Source organism: Calonectris borealis, chromosome 2 (genome assembly GCF_964195595.1).
Source record: "Calonectris borealis chromosome 2, bCalBor7.hap1.2, whole genome shotgun sequence".
Classification (NCBI taxonomy): domain Eukaryota; kingdom Metazoa; phylum Chordata; class Aves; order Procellariiformes; family Procellariidae; genus Calonectris; species Calonectris borealis.
This window is the reverse complement of record NC_134313.1, coordinates 24,116,886-24,139,770: the sequence shown is the minus strand read 5'-3', so window position 1 is coordinate 24,139,770 and position 22,885 is coordinate 24,116,886. Positions and strand designations below refer to the sequence as shown.

Here is a 22,885-nt window from a genome sequence, read left to right as displayed (position 1 = left end):
TACTGGAAATTTCAGCCATAGCTGTGGTGCAGCAGTTTCTCTCGTGATATACACAGGCACTGGTCAGTTTGTACCACTTTTAGGCTGGAGGAAACTGCTCTGCTGCAAATCCCACTTACTAATGGTCTTGTGTGTATTGCCATGGGTCTGTAACTAGATGTGGTGAGTGATAAAATGTGAATTGAGACCAAATATGTTGACTTCTGCTCCATCCACTGGACCCATTGCTCATGTCCTGTTACAGAAAACCTCTCTGAAAGTACAGACAAATTGCATTCCAAAAGCAGAGAATAGCTCAATTATGAGGTGAACCCAGTTATTAAATACTGAACTATACTCGGTTTAGGTGAACACTAGATTAGTATTAGATACTTTTTCTTTTTTTCATTCATGTCTTCTTATTATAACATATTTCAGTTAAACGTCTTTTTCCCTAATCAGATGTACATCTAGCAGAAATACTGGGGCAAAATGTTCTTATATTGTTACTTCCTATTTTTCCAAATAGTTTTAAAATATTTTGATAGGTTTATCTGTATATTAGTAAAAATACATTTGAATTATTATCACAAGATCTGCACGTATTTAATTTTTTTTTGTTAAGTACTGAAGATACCTAATACTGATAAATATTTATGTCACCAAGTTTAATACAGAGATGCTTGCTTGATGTAATAGTATCACTTTCATTGAGCTATGTGATGTTCTTTAACATGCCTTGTGAATAAAGTAATCCCTTCTGGATCACCATTTTATTCTTCCTGTCTATGCAGTAACAAGCGACTTGTGGCCTTAGTGCCAAATGACACTTCATTCAACACCAGACGAGCCTACACCAGCGAAGATGAAGCCTGGAAGTCGTATTTGGAGAATCCCCTAACAGCAGCTACCAAGGCTATGATGAGCATAAATGGTGATGAGGACAGTGCTGCTGCTCTTGGCCTATTGTATGACTATTATAAAGTAGGTAACTCCATCGTTATTCCTCCCTGCTGCACTAGCAGGGGACTGCTCTAAGAGGCATCAAAAGAGCTCGTTTTCAAAGACAGAAGTCACTGCGTCATGTTTTCTCTCCGATACTTGCATCAAGCACCCTTTCCATTTTAGGAAGCCTGTCTGAGGCTGTTTTGATGTGTTTAGTTCTGGAGACAAAAAACAAAATCAGAATTCCCTTATTAAATTTGCAACCATGATTTCTTTTTGAGCATAGCGTTCTTCCTCTTCCCTTGCAAGAGCACTGGATGAATTAGCCCCCGTTTTATTTGTGTTGGGATACTTGTAGTATTCTTTAAAAAGTAGAAAAGGGGAGGCTTTGTCCATCTGTAGGTTCGTCTGTTTTTGTGGTTCATTCCACACATGTTTTAGTTTGCTCTTTAACTGGAGTATCTCTCATATGACAGTTTCCCATGTTATTTTTATTTGTATAATGATTGCAGTAGGCTGTATACAAACACACAGTGAGGTCTAGCCCTTGCACTGGAAGTTTGCAGTCTAAATAGAAAGGTGGAGGACAGAACTGGAGCTGGACACAGAGACAGAGATCTAAGGCAATTTACAGGGGAAGCACTGACACAGTTTCAGTTTATGTCATGTTCTAAGCCCAGGGCTTTACCTACCATTTTGATACTACCTTTCTTTTTCGTTTATTTCATAGTGTTTAAGTAAAACTGTGTTTGAGATTTCTGCTGAAGTCAGAGGAGAATCCTATAGGGTGCATCTCTGTGTAATACAGAAATTTCACCCTGAAACCCAAGCTGACCCCTTTATACTCTGCAAAGGGAATCAGTGTTGCCTACCAAGCACTAAAGTATGAAATTGTTCATTTCACTTAAACTGTCTCAGGACTCCTGAAGCCACTCAGTATGCCTGCATTGGACAGATGATCTTCTGTGAAAGCCAGCAGAACAATGCCAGCTCCCCTCCTAATTCATGAAGTAGCAGGAATGGAAATTTAAAATTAAAAACCTTTGCTTTTAGTATTTATTAGAATAAATGCTTTTAGAGAATGCGCTACTCTTTTTAGTCTCTGCTACGATCATTACATGAGGGTTCAGGAGAAGGGATTGTAGGCAAGATGCCGTATACCAACCTTATGGTTAAATATTGTTTTAATTTCTTTATTGATTATATTTCAAGAGATGTTCCTTGCCTTTGTGTGTTGTTGTCAGTAGAGAAAAGCTTTTCCCAATGAGAAGGAAGAAAGGTCCTTTTCTCTACTTGACAGAGTTTCCACAGTGCCAGAGTCTGTGAAGTTAATGCGGATTCGTAAAATGCAGGATGTGTATGAGCATCTGGAGTGTTGGCTTCTGTCTTAGTAATACCTTTGTACGCAGCAGTTCATTAATCTGCTGGGTTTTTTAAATAAAAACAGAGAACAGCCCTTTTCCTTCTCAAAACTATGTTCTAAGAGACACGTCTGTTCCTTGTTCCAGGCAGTTGCAAAAGACTTGGGGTTCAGATGGAATAAACTGTGTTAATCTCAAAGCCATTTCCAGCATTCAATCATAACTATTTCTGTCTTAAACTGGGAGAAAAGGATAACTCTTGATGCTTTCAAATAGGAACTTAAAACCTAACTTAAACCTCTGTGCTGTAATGTGGAAGTGTAGAGGAGGACTTGCAGTGCACCAGTCTCTCTCGAATTGCCCTTATTTATCATCTGGCTCATTTGTTTTGACATGCTGTAGTTTTTTTGAAGTACTATTTCCAGTCAATAAGAATTATTTGCACTTAACTGTTTGGTTTTTTTTTTTTTTTTTTCTCCTTTTTCTTGTAGCGATATTTACCTAAACATAGACCCTCCTTCAGGGATAAATATGTGATCTTAACAGGGGAATCAACTGTGACTTGGATCCCACTTCTAAAATATATGAAAGAGGTTTTTTAACCAGCAGGATGCTTAATAGGGAGAGAGGATGTCCCTAAGAGAACGAAAGGCTCTGGCTAGCACTTTGATTCTGCTGCTGATGTAGAGCTGATGTTAACCTTGGCTATTGTAGTGCACTGTAGTATTGTTTTTCCTCTAAATTCAGATATTTTCCTGATATTTCTTTAAAGTATTTAAAGATAAAAGGCACAGCTTTAGCCCATTCTTAGGTCTATTCTTGCTCTTTAATCCTGAGTTAGCTGTTGTGACGGGGTGGATATACCTTCTTTTGTAAAAGAGAGATTAGAAGTTTTAGCTCCCAAATTGCTGGTTCAGCAAGAAAAGAAAAATACGGTCATGGCAGCAATTTTGCCCTTGGTGATTTCATATCTATGCTGGTGTCAGGAAACCGGTATGCAGGAAGACAAATCTTTTAAGTCACTTGGTGTCAATTCTGACACTGTTGAGGGGCCAGATTTGACTGGATTTTTACTTCTCATGGCTGTTGATGCACTCAACAAACAGAAGTTAGTGTTCTCTGATGAAGTGCCAGCACGCCCTGACCTGTCCCCATGCTGGGAAAGGGAAGGATCCACAAACTTCCCCTAAGTACGAGTCTTGCACCCTCCAGACTGCTCTATAACAGGAGGACTTAGTTGGCGCTTGTGGTTTAATTGAAAACCCTTTTTCCTCTGTGCTAAAAGGGTCTCCATGCAGAGCTCATCAAAGCATTGTGTCTTCCTTCTCATCTTTTATTATTCAGTGAAAAGTGTGTTTGTGTGTATGTTTGGAATATAAGCTTTGATTTTGAGATAGCTTGACCTAGCTTGATATTCCAAAGATAAGGACATCTAGAAGAGTGCTTTGCTCCAGACTGGTGTGCCCAAGAACTAGAAAAGAAAACAATCCCTACGTTTTTTCCCTTTGGAAATTATCTTTCTGTTCACAATCGGTCTCCCAAAGGAAAACATCTCCTGGCATCTGTGAATTAGACAACACTGATAAGGTTACATTTTTCTAGTTGTTGCAGTAGAGCAGTCTGAAGCTGCAAATACCTGACAGTTGCATTTACCTGACCCCATGCCTGGTGTTGTTCTCAGGTTCCCAGAGATAAAAGGCTGTTGTCTGTTAACAAAGTGAGTGATAATCAAGAAGACCAAGATAAAAGGTACAGTATTATTCAAAATCATACACCCAGCTACTACAGTGTTGATCAGTTGTGAACTGAAGGAACTACGATAGCCTGAGGGTTTATGGTTTTCTTCCAAAAGATAAAAGAATGAAGAGTGTTTTGGGAAGCAAACTTTACTCCTTTTTACTTTTAATTTATTAGAAAAAATGAACAGTATTATTAAACATGCAATTTGCAAAGTGGCAGAAAATTTCATTATTTGTTTGTGTTTCGTTTTGTTGTTTTGCTGCTGCTGAGATTAGTAAAATCAGGTTATATTGACAGTTGGCTGTTGGCTGCTTTTCTTTCAATTTTCTTATTCTAGAGCAAAAAGTGAGTAGTTTGGTCTCAGTAACCTGATTTATACAGTTTTATTTAACTTAGGGTCTGCCCAGAAGCAAATAAAGTAACTCTCTTAAAATCATTAGCTCAAAATGTTTTTCTCACTCCTCTCAGATTTCAGCCCTACTCTGTAGGCTAAAAGTGACTTGAAGAGTCAGAGGAAGCTGGCTCCTGCCTTTATTAAGACTTGTGGACAAGAGAGAGTGTATGTTTATGTAGAAAGAACTAAGTTTTTACATATAGGAAGGTACCTTCATGTAAAATTATAGTGGAGAGAAGCTACACAAGGTTTATTTCAATGTAGCTAATTCGGGACAGCCTTAGATGTTCTCCGCTAGCTGTGTAAGGTGAAAGTTTTAATAGGTAGTAGTATAAATTCACTGTTTCAAAACAGAATATTAAACTTTTTTTGAGGGACAGTTTTTCTTCTGCGAACACCAGAGAAATTCCCAAGCTGAGTGTGATTGACAAAACTGGCCTTTGGTGGAAAGCCAAGAGAGAGGAACTGTAATGACAGAACATATCTCCTGGGTTGAAAACAAAGCAGTGTGTTACACCTACTAAAAGTTTTACGAGTTAACAATTTTATGTCAGTGCAATTGCAACTATCGCAATCAGATTGCTTTCAACAGCAACCGCGGGTAGACGTGGGAATGCTGCTGGAGGTTGCCTTGCAGCCGCTATAGTTACTGATCTACTCTGATACAATGGGATTCCTGGGCTTGCTCTTTCAGAAGAGCATTGGTACCAGAGTTACACGAACAGTAGTGGCCTGTCAGCAGCCTGAAAGAGCATGCATCAGCATATAAATTTTGCTGTTAATATTCTGCCTATTTCACATGCAAATTATGCACTGTGAGTAATCCATACTTTGCCTTACTCTTTATGCTTTTTTTGTGCCTAAAAGCTGTTGCACTGGTGGATTGATTTTGCATCCAAATTATAAGCCAAGGCAAAAGCAACCACAGATACCCAGAATTTATTGTAACAAGTCATACTGATTATAGGTCAAATCAAATGTGTTATCTTTCCCTAGCTGTTAAAGAGCTCTGGACCTCTCTGCTTGCCTCACGATGTCTTTTGCCTAGTATTTGTTAAAGTACTACTTCTTATGGCAATGGCTTATCAGAGTTGAAAGATCTCCTTCCCTGCCATCTAAGAACATTAAGCTATTTAAGGAGGAGATTTACTCTATCAGGACAGTTCATAACATTTTTTGGTTTTGTCTCACAGAAATTGTCTCAATACCACGGAAGCTCAGAGTAATTTAAGTGGGGGAGAGAACCGCGTGCTAGTCCTGAAGACAGTGCCGGTTAACCTTTCCTTGAACCAAGACCCTTTGGAGTCGTCCAAAAGGGAATACAACACAAACGTGTCTGGGAGCTCGACGCCCATCACGGGGACTGGAGTGACTGTGGTTAAAGCAGAGGAGTTCACTCCTGTTTTTATGACGCCACAAGCCCACTATGCAAGAGGAGAAAATGAGGAGCACCGAGGGGTTATCTTTGAACCATATGAAGTGTCCAACATTGCTCCTCACACAAATTATCTCAAAGATGACCAGCGCAGTACTCCTGACAGTACGTACAGTGACACCTTCAAAGACGGAGGAACAGAAGTAAGTTTTTTGCCTCAAATTAGCATCTAAGAACTCAATAAAAAGCTGTAAACAAGACAAGGAGATTTGAGCTTGTAAACAAGATGAGATTTAAGCTGTCCACAAGAGCCATTAGAAGAACAGTGATGCTTGTTTCAACAAATTAATCTCTACTCCTTGCCGTGTTCCTGTCAGTCTGTGCTCTGATTATAGGGGAGCATCATGAGGCATTTCGGAAGACAGTTTTAAAGTTGTTTATTGGAAACTCTGAGAATAATAGATACTGATCTTTTGTCTTCTGGGATATTGTGTCAAGTAGAGGATAGTTGCCATTCTGAAAGAAGATCTGTTTTCCGTTAACAAGATCTACCTTCAGAGCTCCTCATAACAGTAAGAAATAGCAGCCACTTTTTAACTGGGAAATTCTTAATGTTGTTCTGAAAGTGCAAATGAGCAGTGTCGGCCTCTGCTGCTAGATAAACCCAAGTAATTTATTCAGAAGCTGTCTATTGCACTAAGCTCTACTCTGCTACATGGGCAAGTGAAAAAAAGTAGTAGAATTGGGAGACGAGAGGGGAATGGAGAGGTTAACAGGCAGGGAAAGACTCGGGTGCATGCATATGTAGGTGAATGAGGAGGAGAAAAGAGACAAGGAGCTACCTTGTAACTGTTTTACAGTTATGCTGAGGCAAAGTAATTCTACTTTAGCTTTAATATGGCTGCTTTTGCCTGCTGAAGAACAATGCAAACAAGCCAGAAATGTAGAAAGGTAAAAATTATTTAAAGCTGGCAGTACCTGTGCAAATAATTAGAGATATTAGGTGGTAAAACTCTCCTTGGATTTTTCTCCTCCAACTCTATGAAATCGTAAATGTAACAAAAGTACAAGGCAAGCTACATTAAGGCTGAGTTACTCTGACTGAATATATAAGAAATTTACTGTGTGTTTGTGTATGTATATTATAGAAAAATAAATTGTTTCCACAGAAGCATCATAGATCAGGACGTCTGGAGGTGAAATCCATTTTCAGATATAGAACACATTTAGGTCAACTAAATGAATAATTGATGAAGAAATCTAGCTTGCCATTGAAAAATCAGTAAGACCCAACCTTGGATTAGAAACACTGCTCTGCCTTATCAAATCACATAATTTCAGCTATTTTTCATTGTTACTGGTAAATGGCTCTTTATGCGAGCCCAGTAGTACCATACCCATGGCTTTCCCTGGGGTGCTGTAGCTGAGTGACTCCATCACATTGGTTTGTTCTGGGATGCGCTGCTGAGGGCTTCCCGAACAGCCAGTCTGCACTGTGCAAAGTTGTTTAACTTGGAGGTAAAAAGGGAATTTACATCTATACGTTGGCCTTGCATCCCAAACTCCATGTTACGGTAATTTTTGTTACAATGGTAATATTTTTCACGTGTTTTTTAAAATGATTAGTTAATAACAGGATATGATACTTGTCATCTAGGCTTTCTCTGCAGTCTGTGGAGAAAGAGGCCGTTCAAATCCAGTTGCCGAAAGTAGGTGGAATGGTTTGCCAGGTGCACTCACTCCTCTCCATCTTCACCTCCCCTATTAAGGTACAGGGAGACTGAACAACTAACTTTGGCTAGGTCCCCATCTGTAGCTGTTAGGTGAGGTGTGTGCCGCTGTTAGTGGCCTGCCAGCCCCAAACCCTGACATGCTGGTGGCACGGGAGCGGGAAGAGCTTTCCACCCTGCTGCAGCCTCACTTAACACTTAGCCTGTCCCTTCGGTTTTTTTCAACTACCCAAATCCCGGGATGTGTGCCTCACCCCTGCGGTGTTCTGACGGCTTCTCCAGCCATGTGCTGTTGTGTAGGGACAGCTGTGTGAAGCAGGTGTGGGGAGAGCATAAGGTAAAACGTCAAAACATACCAAAAGAGAAACTTTGGTTTAAAGTAGGAATACAGTTGTTCTTACAAGTTCACTTGGTGAGAATGGCTGGGTTTGGCTGCACTGGATTCGCTCTGATACCTGCTCGATTTTTAAACACACTATGAATACATATTTAGAAATTGTTTCAAAGTGTTTATTGAGTGACTTAGTTCTGTTATACTGAAGGAGTGCAGAGTTTTTATAGATCCCTGTGGTAGTAGACACTTCAGTCAATCACTTGCTATGTTCTTCGCATACAATTTTAACAATTATATAAATATACCTTTCTCATTTCTTTCATATTCTTATTTAGCTGTGATTAATTTATTAGTCCTTTATAGTATAGACAAAATTTTCAAGAATAGGTAAGTAAATTGAATGTTTTTGACAACGTCAACCTCTAGCTTTCATATAAAATGTGAATAGCATGTTAATATGGGACCATCTTTATTGTAATATCCCTCAGATGTTAGATTTCCTAGAGTATTTAGCTTATCTATTCTATTGCTCATGGATCCTTGACTTTTGATCTTCGGGAAATATTCCTAACCAGTACATAATACCTTTGCACTTAACTAATATCTGACTGGATATTTGTTGCGGCACAGTTGTGCATAAGGTAACATTAAAAACTGTTTCAAAATTGCCTTACTCGACACTTCTGGAAACAAAACAGCTTTGAATTGCGAACTGGTGATTACAAAAGAAATCCTGGAGATTGAATGTAATGATCCATCAGTGAATCAAAGAGACATCAGCAAAAACGTATTTCAGGCAAAAGGCAAGCCAAGAAGCAGCAGCAAGGCTTACATAGTAGAGTACGAATGGGCTCATTTGCTCAGGAAGAAAGAGTACAAATCCTTGCTTAGTCTGTGCAAAAAGATTTCATTTTTTTCAGAATTCCACCTCTTGATGTAATTTTTTTTTTTGATAGACGTGTTTTCATTTTTTAAAGAGTGACTGTAGGTCTCCTTTCATCTGGTAAAGTGTGTGTTTCACTCAAACAGAATCTTGTATTGAAGGTAAAATACTTTCTTAGCCTATGTCACAATAGACAGTATAGCAATCTAAATTTTTGTCAACATTTCATTGTAGGCCTTTAGGTCAGCTGATTGCACACATATTTTTAAATAAAGCAAAAGAAAACAAAATGTGAAGTCTCTAGGAAAACTATGATTTCATTTGAAAATCTTTTTTTCATTTGAAAATCATTTGAAATACTTATCTTTGAGATGGGGTACATTTTTACAGGCTTGTTTTAGAATATATTAATGTGTAGGCAAGAAGTTTAATAAGGCAGAAGATGTTTTTTCAGCTACATTCCTGTAGCAGTTAGGTTATGAAAAACTCTAAAAGCTTAACATAAATGAATTATCTGTCACTTCTAGTGTAAAGGCCATGTAGGGTCCACTCCAGTTTTAGGGGATTTTGAGTTTTAAATGGTTGATGGTTTCTTCTGAGAGGTCCTTAAATAAATATAATTCTGCTTTTGTTGGTATTTGCATTTTGATTATATCAAACTGTATTTAATTGTTGTTTTTCAGAAGTATCGCAGTGTGTCGGTTGGGGCTGAAGAATATATTTATGAACAAACAAGGTATGGCATAAGCTTTGAAATGTGTTGACTGGCATCACGTAGGAATGTATCAAGGAGAGGCTGCCTGTGTCCACTTCCCACCCTCCCTTTCATCACCCTGGGGCACTTGCAGGGCTCTCTTGATGCTGCCCAGCAGCACTCTCCCTTTCTTCTCCTGGTTAGCTTTCAAATCTGACCAGTTTATATCTTCATCTATTATCTTCCCGCAGCATTGTTTTAAGTTAGTAACTCCTCTGAAGCCCCCAGAGATATGCGAGATTAAAAGTGTTAAGAGAGGTCCCTCGGGTAACAGGGCACGGCTTTGACAGCCAGGTCATGGAAAATCTTCCCCACCTTTCAGGATGGCAGGATGCACAAGTCAGATGTCTAGGATGGTTGAACTGGCTCCACCAACCTTATGGAATTCCCATCTTTGTTTTTCCCTTCTGTTTTTTCTAGTTACTCCTAGAAGGTTTTCTGGGAAACCCTCTGTCTTTTTACACTGCTTGTTGTGGTACTTCATGTTTACCTATAAAATAATATAAATGAAGTATCTATTACAAACCATGTAAAAACCCCCTAAGAATTCCAAAAAGTTTTTTAAAAAGTTTCAAATCTGATGTTTGAAAGGAATAGTGTCCTCCCTGCTAAGCACAGAAAAATGCATGCGTAGAATGGGCAAACACTGCAGAGTCACTTAACTGACAAAGACTGTGATCAGTAAAATTTATAAGCTGATGCTTCATTTCATGCTCGTGAATAGTTCTGTTTACATCTGAAAGATTACTCTCACTTTAGAAACAGGAACATGCCTACGTATTTTTCCTGGAGTGGAGGTTCCTTACAGCTTGATCTGTTTTCTGAAGTATATTAAAATAATTATTAACTGCAGTGAGCTCAGAACAGAATCATTGTATAGGCAGTACATATGAAACAGATATTTAGCAAAGACTATTCACTTACTACACTGAATATTTATAAAATTGAATCCTGAAGCATCGACGTTGTTAACAATTCTCGGACATTAAGTCTTTCATGTCATGCCCAGGTCCACGTTAGAACAAAACCTCCAAATGCATATTAAGAAAAGTGAAATACATCTTTCCTGGGAATTACCTGGAAGTGATAGGCGCCCAGAAATGAAAGCTTCAGATTGAACAAAAGAAGTGGTGAATATGAAACTAATTGGAAGCCTGATAGAAGATCCCTTAACAACTACATGGGGCTTTAGTTAAGGATCATGGTGAGATTCAGAATAGTATTATAATCATTTGAGTGACTGCAATAAGTTTTAAGGGTAATAGTAATCCTCCTGTTATGGGGCACACTTTGATTGCCAGCTGGGAACAAGAAGAAAATTTCCAAGTGGTACCACACAGAGACTGCAAAATTGGCCAGGTGCAGTATGTCTGGGATTTACATTTTTTGACATCTTTCTGAAACATACAGAATGCCAGGAAACAGAAGACCAGACCGTGGCAGACTGTAGGCAGCTCTGTTAAGAGATCGTGTCTCTGACTTTGGTTCATCCAAGCCCTTCTCAGCACACATCCTCTTTAGGCCTTCTGTCCTGTGGGAGGTTTTGAGGTGCATCTCCCAGGGCAATCGGCATGTGCATCATGCAGCAGTCTCGCAGCGCACAACCTGCAGATCCTTTGCGTGACGCTAAATCAGAGGATGTGCCCCCACCGCTAATGGGCAGTCAGTCCACAGGACAGGCATATGCAGCAGGATGGGTGCTGGGTGTGCAGCACCGGTGGTTCTGTTCTTCCAGTCCACTCGGACGGGGCCGTTCCACTTGCCAGTGTTGACAGAGCCTCTGTTCCTCTTGCAGACAGGGCAGAGGGACTACAGCAGCGCACACCACGGTGGGCGGCAGCGGAGGGGACCGCAGTCCTCTTCGTGCTGCCTTTCCACGGTGTGCGAGAGCCTTCGCGTCGGCAGCAACTGCGTTGTTGGGAAGCTGCCGACAGTGGGTCAGATAGATATAGGTTAGTGTTTGCTTTTTACCTTAGTTTTGCTTTGATTTGTAACTTCTAAGCAACTGGAAAAATGACTGGATTTCCATTTATAAGCTAGGAAACACTTAGAAATTGTCTTTCTTTGATTGAATGATTGATACTAAACTAAACAATTGATACTAAACTGTCTGAAACTTCTTCCTTTGGATGGAAAGACAGTGGATCAAGTTATTTTTTTTTCTTCTACCTTATCTTCAAGTGGGGATTTAAATATTATTATTATTCATGCATTTTAGTGATTTTTTTTTTCCATTGGACAGTTAAAAATGTTTTTGTCTTCCCCTTATTTCCGTATTGCTATGGCAGTGTTATGATGATCCAGAGTATTTGCTTGACCTAGAAAGTTAAGGATACACTGTTGTTTTGGACCAACATATTCGTCCTTTTGGTTCTACTCCAGCACTGCTTGAATACTTTGCTGAATTAGGACCTTTGTGAAAATGCTTCCCCTGTATCTCCAATTTGTGAGGACATCCTTGCATTAAGCTTCATGTGGTGACCAAATGCAGTTTGAAGAGAAGATTTATTCTGCAAGGTTAATATTGTTTTTCATTTAAGAGAATGTGAGGAGCTGCAGGCATTGTTTTTATTGGATTATTGTTCAAACCTGTTATTGGAGGAGGCGGCTGGAAGAGGCTCTGTGAGAATTGTGTTCAGCTAACAGCTCACTAGTTAATGGAGCTTTAACTTTTCATGGTTGGAGAACGGCTTTAAAGGTGGAAAGTTCTCCTATGAAGGAGGATCTTTTCTAAAATCTGTCTTCCAACACAAGAGCAAACTCTCTTTTTCTCTAATTTTTGTCTTTTTCTAAGGGGGTTTACTTGATTGCAGATACAATTAAATGTAGGTACTTTGTTCTGTCTGATTAATTTTGAAAAGAAGGCTTGTAAAAACCTTGATTGCACGTTGTCTTTAAACAAATGAACCTACCGTCCCTCCTGGTTGTGTTCCTTCTCTGCCATGTGCTGAAAGTACCAGTTGGACTTTCCATTCTCCGTGTCCATCTTTTGCAACAAGTTTTATTCTGTTTTTTTTTGTTTGTTTATTTGTTTTGGTTTTGTTTTTTTTTTTAGTTTGGTTTTTTTTTTTTAATTTCTCTGCGACACTTCTAAGTTTAAATGTCTGTGGAGGCAGCTGATTTCCTGCAAATCATACTGAATTCCCTCCTGGTATTTGACACTGTCACTGTGGGGTACGTAGTCTTGTACTTCATGATGGTTCTTTTCAGAGAAAGTAAAGATGCAGTCTTTGCTCCAAGAGACTTACAGTCCAGATAGTTTTACGCTTGATTGCCAGATCTGATTAACTTGAAAAAAGAAAATTGCATTTTTAAATACCTGTGTGACCTTTTCCTGGAATTTTGTTATTAGCTTCTTATGCCTTGCTTGTTCAATGCATGAAATACGTAATAAATGGGGACAAAGAGAAAAGGAGAAAGTGATATGGATTTTGTTGGTGTTTCTCTCCCTGTCTTTTCAGCAGCACTTTTCAGTATACACTAGAAGCTACCAAATCTCTGCGCCAAAAGCAAGGGGAGGGGCCCATGACCTACTTGAACAAAGGACAGTTCTACGCCATCACCCTGAGCGAGACGGGTGACAACAAATGTTTCCGGCATCCCATCAGCAAAGTCAGGGTATAGTCCAATTTCTTTCCTAGATGGAAACGGAGCTCTGCCGATAAATGTAGTTGTGGTTGGTTGGTTTTTAATTATTTTTTTTTCTTGTGGGAGAGGACAGAGCAAACTTACTCTTATGCCCAATGTAAAGGTGGGAGAGTAATATTGATAGTAGCCTCAAATATTTTGAGGTCCAGTTTTTTCAAAGTATGATCTTATGAGTTAATTATATACATATCTGCCTCAGTTTATGGTTTGGCAGAATGGTAATTGCACAAATATTGCACTTGACATTGGTGAACTTAATCATTGCCATGTTTAAAGAAAAAAATCAGAGGACTGCTACATCTACTGTGTAAGTCCATCTTCACTCTTCATTGTGCACTTTAGCAGCTGCTTTCCAGTGCATTTCAGATAAAATGTGAAGAGTTGAAGCCATCCTTTGTGACATAAATTTTAAATCATTTATGTTGTGTAAGTGTGAGCTTTCACTTGATATTCACCCAGAAGTATGACAAAATGGATGATTTGCATCTTAGATTCCGTGGGTAGAACTGGAGCTTGGGTATTCAGCAACATCTGCCTGGTGAAAAGACCTCCTGATTTCCCTGGTAATGTTTTTGAGTAAGCAAATCCTAACCCAGTAACCTTGGAATGAACAATGAGCTTCAGAGTTGCTGCCCTGCAAATTTCACCCTGAAGCTGGAAGGGCTGCATATGTATGAGGCTGCAAAAGTGTTTCCATCCAAATAAATGAAGTATTGTGAAAATGTTGTGACTTTAGTTGAAGGAACCAATGAAAATCAATGTGAGCAGTGAAGCAGACAACAACCTGTATATTTCTATCATACACGAAGTTTAGAGAGACTACTTCCTAAGGAAAGGCAATGATTTGTAAACCTGAATAGCAGTTAATTTTTAGCCTGGTTTCCTAAGGATGATGATGGTGTTTCATTGTTGGCTGAAGCTGATGTAAGATTTCTCTGCTGCTGAAAAGTCTCTCTCCCTGCCAGCCACCCCTTTCTTCCCCCTTTGTGGTGCTGGCTCTAGCACTTGAACAGCTGAAACAGGAGGTAGGAGTTCTCTGGTCTGGCTGAAAACCAGTCCTCATAAGTCTTGTTCACTGCACAGCAACATGAGTTTTGAAGCTGCGGCAGCAGAAGGTGGAAATTGTAAAGGAGAGATGAGACCATTTCTTTTGGAGGATGTACAGTTTACAGAAGATTGTGAAACCACACGCAACTTTCACGATCATGTTCTGTTTGCCAGGCCCCCAGCCAAGCGACGGTTAAATTTATTGCCAATTCCATCCAAACCTGACAGAGGGGCAAGAGGTTTTGAAGGTATTAAACCTCTACAAGTTCCATGTAAGTGGTTCATAGAGGAAAAAGATTAATGCTGTCCTTGGTGGAAAAGCTACAGTCTGCACTGCCAGTGCATCAGCTGGCCAGCCAGCACATACCTGATGGCCAGCCAGTGTGCATATGCATAACTCAGGACTCATCCACGGCATATACTGCCTTGTGCCCACGCAGTAGCTGGACGTGGAAGACGCAGTGATGACGTTCGGCTTTTATAGGTGGAACGGAGACAGTCACAGAGCACGTGAAGGGTTACGGTGGTGACTGTATGGAGGGACATAGATCATGAATCAATGGTGATCCAGCTCCTTGGCTTGTGTAACAGCTTGGTGGTATTTTTTATGAGCTTGGTGAGTCAGGGTTAAAGGAAGAACGGGAAGAAGAGGATATTTAAAAGTGAATTTTTTGTTTTCTGTGATTTCTTTTCACTTCAGTTTACCTAGTATGAGCATTCTTTCATTGTTTTGTGTTTTTTGTTTTGCTTGCCTACAGCAGGGCTTTTTAAAAAGCCTTTATTACTCATGTGAAGTTTTGCATAAAGTTTCAATCTGTTTCCTTTGAATCACACAGCTTAACAAAGGCAATTGAGAACTTCAACTGAAAAGCTCAGCAAAATTCAGTAAATAGTCACACTGAGCTTGTCATTAAATACATGTATGCAAAAGTCCTGCTACCGAGAATGGTATTTGGACTATGTGTGGTAAAATTAAAAATGTCCTGCCTTTAGCCACCAAGCCTGAGCTCCATAACAACACATCCCTTTGCAGTGTAATGTCATCTTCCAGAGTGACAAGGAATCTGAACTCCAGCACTTGGACTGGACTTGGATCAGAATTGGAATTGGGGATCCTCTGACTTTGAAATGACTACTTTTTACTTAAGGGAACTTAGATGTCTTAAATCTAAGAATACGATTAAATTTTATTTGGACTATCAAGAACATAATCCTAGGCCCTGCATTATTTTAAAACTACATTTCTTCTGCCCTGAGTCTTTAAGTGCATTGCAATATTGGACTGGAATAAAAACCAGCAATCTTATACAACCAAAGTACTGGGGGAGGGTGATGACTGGATCAGCATTAGAGGCATATGGGAGATTTTAATTTTTGTGTTTCTGTTAATTATATTAACTAATGCAACTTGTGCTGTTGATTTTCTTAGAGCGTGGTCATGGTTGTTTTCAGTGAGGATAAAAACAGAGACGAACAGCTGAAATACTGGAAATACTGGCATTCTCGGCAGCACACAGCTAAACAGAGGGTCCTCGACATCGGTGAGTGCAAGAGGATCTCCATGTGTTTCAGGAAAGATTGCAGAATGTGGAAAGCTCTGGTACCTTGCACAGGGATGTGGTGGGATATATTGGCAATGGCTGCAAGGCTTGTACCACAGTTTTTGGCAATGGCTCGTCCCTGTTAGGACTGGGTTATGGGATCTGTGATGCAGGATGGAAACCATGCAGAAGGAATGGTCCTCAGTAGTCAGTTGCAAAGAAGAGCTGCCCCTTGCATATTTTAATGAGTATTTAATGGTGTTCCACCTTCTGCTGCTGGGAAGTTGAGGTCTGCACCTCCTCAGGAGTGGCAGAGTGTTTGTTTCCTTAGTTTTTCAAAGGCTGATCCACTCTTTGATCCAGTAACAGTAGCAGCCCACATAACAGTTTTGTTAGCTAATCCGATGTGTAAGTGCAGCCTGAGAGTGAAGATGCCATTATTATGGTGACTGCAAAGGAGCACACAGGACTCGTACACCCCCAGTTTTTGAGTCTTGTCGGTGTCAGAGAGAAGTGAGGGAGAAGCGAGCTCTGGTGTGCTATCCTGAGAGACCTGTTCATCCCATCTAAGGTATTTACAAGCCCATTTCGGCCACAACTGCCCTATCCACATGCTTGGGAGATTTTAGGAGGGGAAGAACACGTACGTGCTGCCAACGAGCCTGAAGTTGAAATCTGTGGGAGTGTCTAGACATCAAGCGCTTCTCCCCTCCCACGTGCAGTTTACACACGCAGCCATCTGCAGCGGATTCCAGTCAAAGGAGTCGGCAAGACCAAAGCAGACAAAGTCTATCTTGTTTTGACCGCCTGAGGGAACCAAATCATTGAATGGCAGGAATGAGAGGGGGCAGAGAGGAGGGGGAAAAAAAAGCAGGGTTACTGGGAGAAAGCACTGCAAGACTTCAGGGGTGATTGAACAGGGTGATCTGGGAATCGGTCCCTAAGTGGTCCTACTTATGCTTTTTATACCTTTTGACTTTCAAATGCTGCAGCCTCCACTGAGGTTGACATTATTTAAAGTCAAGTGTATTTGATCAAAGCAGCTCTTCCTGAATCTCCTCTCTGCCTCTTGTCTTATAATCATAGTTCTGGCTGAACTGTTTCCCCAATATTTTTTTTTTTTTCTTTTGTGCTTTGGGGTAGTTAAGGCAGTAAAACCTCCACCCCAGACCAAATGACTCCTATCATGACACATTAAAAGAGCAAGTATGCCACGTCACAGCTATTTCTGAAGTCTGCCTGTTTTTTTGTGCTAGTCCCTACAAGCTTGCAGTGCTAATGCTCATACCTTTGAAGGTATGTGCTGAGGAGCTCGTTCCACTGCAGTGCCAACACCCTCCGACTCCACTGCACCCATGGTGTACCAGCACATTTCAGTCCCCTTACCCGAACGAATCAGCTTGTGATGCATATTCTGTAAAAAAATGCTCTGCAAAACAAGTGCTGTGCATGAGCTGTGTGTTTGTCTGTCTTAAAGTGACTGTCTTTTATTAGTTTGAGATGAAATAGGTCTGTGCTGACTTTCGAGACACTTCGGCGCGTATTCTTTATTTGGACTGCAAACATGAGCAAAGCTGGTGTAGTAAGGCTGACTGATACAGCACTCCCTGTTAGATGTAAGAACTGAAAGAGCACAGTTCACCTCAGCATTTTCAGAAGAAAGACATAGATGTTGCTCAGTAGTTTTATCTTGAGAACAACTGAAATACAATCTTAGCTCTTACCAAGTTTCTGAAGTGCATTTCATTTTCTTTGGGACTTACGTTGTGTATATTGGGCTTATTAGGGCAGAATGGCTCCCAACTACATTTCCCATACAAGCATCAAACTGCATTTAGCCAAATCTTGCAGTTTTATCATCAGATGATCTAACTGAGCAACTTCATCCAAATTTGAAGTTGGCCCTGCTTTGAGCAGGAGTAGGGTAGGAGTTGAACCAGATAACTTCCAGGGCTCTCTTCCAAGCTAAATTATTGTGTAGCTCTCTGAAGATTTCCCTTTACATTACAAATTCAGATTCTTGAAGGGCTCCTGTGAAGGAATACTGACTTAGTGTCCAGGCCCTTTTTGTAGTTAACAGAAAGAATTAGGTATCTATGAGGGAGACTAGCAAATGCCAGGATATGCCATGGCGAACCATTTAAACAGGCAGTGAGAGAAGCTTGCTAAGGACAGGGGCGTGTATCAGATTTATCCCATCTTCAGGGGATGGTCTGGCAATCTGCTGGTAGCCCCACTTCTCTCTTGTTTTGGATTTCACCCCAACTATCAACAGTATATGAAGGGTTAATCATGTATTAGGCTCCTTTAAAACTATCTGTAAATAGCCATAAATCTGTGTAACCTGTTCCATAGATGTTTATAATCATTAATATTATTTTAACTTAATGTTTGTAGCATATATTTAACATCCATGAATCCTTTTTAATTGTTTATGAATGCACTTTTAATCTAGAGCATGATTTGGTCCTTAGCAGGCAGAGAATCGAATTAATTTGGGATGTTCTAGTTCTGGGATCCAGCTATTCAGCCCTCAGATAGGGGTGATGACTCTGTGCTGCTTTCCCCGGTGGCACAGATGTCTCTGTCTGCCTTCTGGCCTGCAGTTATATTCTGGAGATCAGAGGAAATAGAGTGACTTGTTCCCTTACGCCAGATGTGCAGGGGTCACTCCTTTGATTTGTTTTGTGTACTGGCTGGTGCACCTCCTGGGAGGAAGGGTAGTTGAATGGATCAGATGCTGTATGGGGTCTGAAGAGGCATTGATATTAATAGGATAAGTGTGTACTTACATGTAAGCAAGTCCTTAGTGCTTGAGGAATAAACCTGAGGACTTGACACTTAGTAAGCAAGGAGCAAGCCCAGAATTTAGGCTATGCGCTGTTATGGATTTTTCTGAAGAAGGAGGGAGGCACTTTCACTGTTTTTAGTAGGAGTGAGGGAAAAAAATAAAAAAGCTGACTTTTCCACAATACTGTGCTGTGACATTGGATCACTAGCTTTTTTTTTTAAAATAATGTCAAATAAAGAATACAATGCTAGATGGCAGCAAATATTGATTATTTAGAATCAGTACCATAATTTGACAAACACTGGAACAGGTTCAAACATGGACATAAAGAGTGGGTGTGGAAGCTTTACATTGGGGTTATTTGTGCTCCAGAGTCTTGCCCATACCTTTTTGCAGGATAGTTTGTATTATTTATGTGCACAATACGAAGACTACTACAATGGTATGTAATACATGCAAATGATTAGTGTTTAATGTTGAAATTTGCCATTGCTTACTATGCAGTTGACCCAACAAAAGTGGAAATAATTCCTGTAGAGCTGTTTTCGTGCATATTGAAGAACCCCAATTTTCTATTTCTGGTAACTCACAGCAGCAGAAGAGGAAAAATTGTAGTCACACTAACAACTTTCAAATATCCTTGGATGTTAATGCTTTCTTAATCTACTGAGGATTCTTCTTTAATTATCTGTATATTGAGGGGAATAGGATGCGCTGCTGCTTTTAAACAGCATGTCACACAGACTCTCCATGAGATTTGTGTATGGCAACTAAGGAAGCAGAGGGATGTCTTGGGGGAAGGGAAGAGTTGGTGGGATGAGAGGTTCTGACAGCCTTTTAGGAGAGAAAAAAAACATGTGTCTTTACAAGACATCTTGTTCATGTCTTTCCAAAGTGCACCTACACAGCACGCCCATATGCAACAGTCAGTTGCACGAGGCACTTTCTGGTGAATCATAAATTTAAGGGGTGGGTGGATGTGTGCACATGCATATTAAACTACTTATGTGTCTTCTAATTCCTCTCATTTGCATTCCTACACTGAATTTAGATAGTAAAGCCAATGACTTCAGTTAGAAAGGAGATCTGAGTTCATGATGGGAATGAAAAGCCTGCCTGCCCTCTCAAACACCATGTTCACTTGCTGCATCACCAAGTATCTTGTGCTGTTCCAGTGAATTTTTACTGTATCTAAAATAATTCATGTATCCCAGGCACGCAGTTTCACTCGCTCAGTGAAATGCCAGCATCCCTGCGTTTCAGATGAGAGAAAAGTATACTGATTGCACGTCTCAAATGTTAAATAATTCTCCTTGCAGCAATGGTTTTGTTATAAATTATTTTAAAACAGTGATTACCTAGAAATTATTTTTTAGAGACCAACAGTTTATTTTTAGAAGGGCAAAGGAAATGAATATTGAAACCATTTGGGGGTCTCATTTATAGAATACAAAACCATCCTCTTTCTATAACTGATTACAAAGCTAAGAATCAGCGTGCTTCTGAAGCACAGATTTGGGCAAACTTTAGGTCAAGATAGCTGCATGACATAATCTCAACCCTCTGGCACCAAGTGCAATTACAGCCATTACAGCCCTGGAGGGATTCTAAGGAAATGTATATGTCCCAGAGAGAGTTGATGTATTTGTGTGAAGAATCTGGAAGTTCCTTTAACCAAGCAGGTATTACCTCCTTACAAACCTGGTCTTTCTCTTAATCTGTCATCAAAAAGAAGAAAGTGTGTTAAACTGACTCTCAAAGGGAAATAAGAAGGGGGCTTGTTCCTCTTTTCGATTATAAAGAAGACCTGCAAGATTTCTGTCTTACGTGGTTTTCCGCCCTTACTGTTTTTGGGGGGCGGTTGGGTCATCTTTGAAATTTAGACTTCCTCCCTCTTGCTTTGCATTCTTTCTGAAATACTGTCTTATTGATTATATTAACAGCCCTTTGGAAAGAAGTGAGAAGCGGGTGAAGATTTTGTGGTCAGACAATTTGAAAATACTTTAAGTTTGTTTGCTATTTTAGTATGATACACACTTTGGAGAAAGGATCTTTGTGTGTTTTTGGTTCTTTGTTTTGTGGTGGGTTTTTTGTTGTTGTTTTTTGTTTTTTAAATACAGATCCAGCATCTAGTGCAGTAATTCCTGGGGAAGTTGAAATGGCTGGGCAAGAAATGTACACTACTGATTATTTCCTCCAATGATAGCTCTTAGCCTTTTAGAAAGCTTCTTTAGGATTTACCATAATGCCGTTTATTTATGTCAAGGTTTGAACAGTCCCTTTAAATGTTTCAATACTTTTTAGTTAATTTTCCAGTTTTGGCCATTCCTTGGCCAAGCTAATGAATGCACCCACTCATTCCCACTACAGTCGCGGTCACACTGATTCCTTCTTGAGAGCAAGCAATATTTTGCAAGAACATTAGCTAGTGATGTACTATGCATAAGACTCAAGCTTCGGTATTTGCAATTTGCTCTTTAATTAATTAATAAGCAATTAAGCTTATTAATAATTCAACATAAACAGTACAAGAAGTAGTTTTGATGCATTAGACAACCCAGCTGAAAAAGCAAAAATTTACTACGAATTGTAAAAGAGAAAGTTCAAACCTTTTTCATGAGTCTTTTGTTTGTTTGTTATTTCTTACAGCTGATTACAAGGAGAGTTTTAATACCATTGGGAATATTGAAGAAATCGCATTCAATGCTGTGTCCTTTACTTGGGATGTCAATGAGGAGGCAAAGGTGAGGAAAAGCTATGCAGATGATATCCCTTTATAAGTATCATCCATCCTTAGCCACTGTTCCACTTCTCTCCTTTTTAACAAATAATGAGAAGATTAGGTGAGGTGAGCGAGCTCAGTCTCTGCGAAGCCAGGTAAACCGTGGTCTTTTGCTGACCCCAGGGATTCTGGCCTTCCATAAAAGGCAGGACGGTATGTAATGGCTGTCAGGATGGCTGCCCAGGGAAGTGGTTGAGTCTCCATCCCCGGAAGTATTTAAAAGACGTGTAGATGAGGCACTTAGGGACATGGTGTAGTGGGCATGGTGGTGTTGGGTTGATGGTTGGACTCGATGATCTTAGAGGTCTTTTCCAACCTTAATGATTCTATGATTCTATTCTATGATTCTATATTGCATTCACACCTGTATCACCGACAAATAGAGATGTAGTACTGAGGAAAACCTGCAGGGCTCTCACAGTGTAGTTTCTTACTTGTGGCCTCTCAGTGATTTTCCATTTAAAATACGCCCAGCCTGAGAAACAGTAAAAGTTTTTTTTCCTACTTGCAAAGTCAGTGTAGGGCACAAGGTGAATGTTTTCTTTCTCTAAATTATCAACTTCCTTTCTACACTATTAACATCTCCCATAATCAATGTTCTGAAAGCTAGACTATGCCTTCCCTTGTGTTCGTGCCATTATTTTTATAGTGTTGCACAGACTGTCCTTGCAATTGGGAATGAACATACTTTTAAGGACTGTTTTTGAGGACTGGTGCATTCTTTCTTTCTTTCTTTTTTTTTTTTTTTTAAAAAAAATGATCAAGTACCCTCAGACATGGGGTTTTGCATTCGGGATGTGACTGCTACAGTGGACCTATAAACTAGGAGAGCAGAGCACCTTAACAAGTTTCTTATAGATGAGGTTATCCAGAGGGTGGCAGAATGTTTCAGCTGCATGCACTAGTGTAGGAGAAGTGAAAAGCTGCCGGTAATTATAAGAAGAAGTTGGCCCCCGGAAAGCAAACAACAAGGGAAATAGGCTGTGTAAAATGAGTAGGGATAATGTGGGACTCTTAGGGATGTTGAAATAATAAACAGCAAACACTGTTGAGCTTAGTAAACTCCTGATACGGTTTTCATGTTGAATACAAAATGCCCAGTATTCAAGCAATACTAAAGATCTTTCAAATACAGAGACATCTTCATGCACGATTCCCCACTGCATTTCTAACAGAGCGTTAGACAGATTGCATTGACCGAGTGAGTCCTGTGAGAGATTGCATTGAGCACAGAGTGGTAGCATTAACACTCACTGTCCTGACTTGCTGACTGAAGGTGCTGAAGTTTGTAGTAACAGGGATTTTCATCTCTGATACACATTTTAAAAGAATAGAGCACTAAAGGAAAGACAATAGTTCTGAAAATCGCCTAGCTCTTTCAAAAGCTGGCCTTGGTAAACAGGGTTGTACTTGGCCCAGTTGCTAATGGTGCTATATTTACTCATGTAATGATTACATTCTCACCGCCCCAGATACTCCCCTATTATGTGATTCCATTTCAAAATACAGTGGTATGTTGTCCTCTGCAGTCACAAAGATGACCTTTGTGTGCGTGTGATCATTATGCAAGCAAATACAGCA

General features: G+C 39.9%; 1 protein-coding gene across 1 annotated transcript in view; it reads left to right on the top strand.

Moving 5' to 3' along the window:
• The first annotated feature begins 696 nt into the window (after window positions 1-696).
• Window positions 697-22,885, top strand: part of GRHL2 (grainyhead like transcription factor 2) — a 53,325-nt gene continuing 31,136 nt past the window's right edge. The window contains 7 exon segments of the mRNA XM_075144583.1: window positions 697-963; window positions 3,967-4,034; window positions 5,613-5,997; window positions 9,425-9,477; window positions 12,957-13,113; window positions 15,620-15,731; window positions 21,172-21,266. Coding sequence (XP_075000684.1) covers window positions 697-963; window positions 3,967-4,034; window positions 5,613-5,997; window positions 9,425-9,477; window positions 12,957-13,113; window positions 15,620-15,731; window positions 21,172-21,266 — 1,137 coding nt within the window.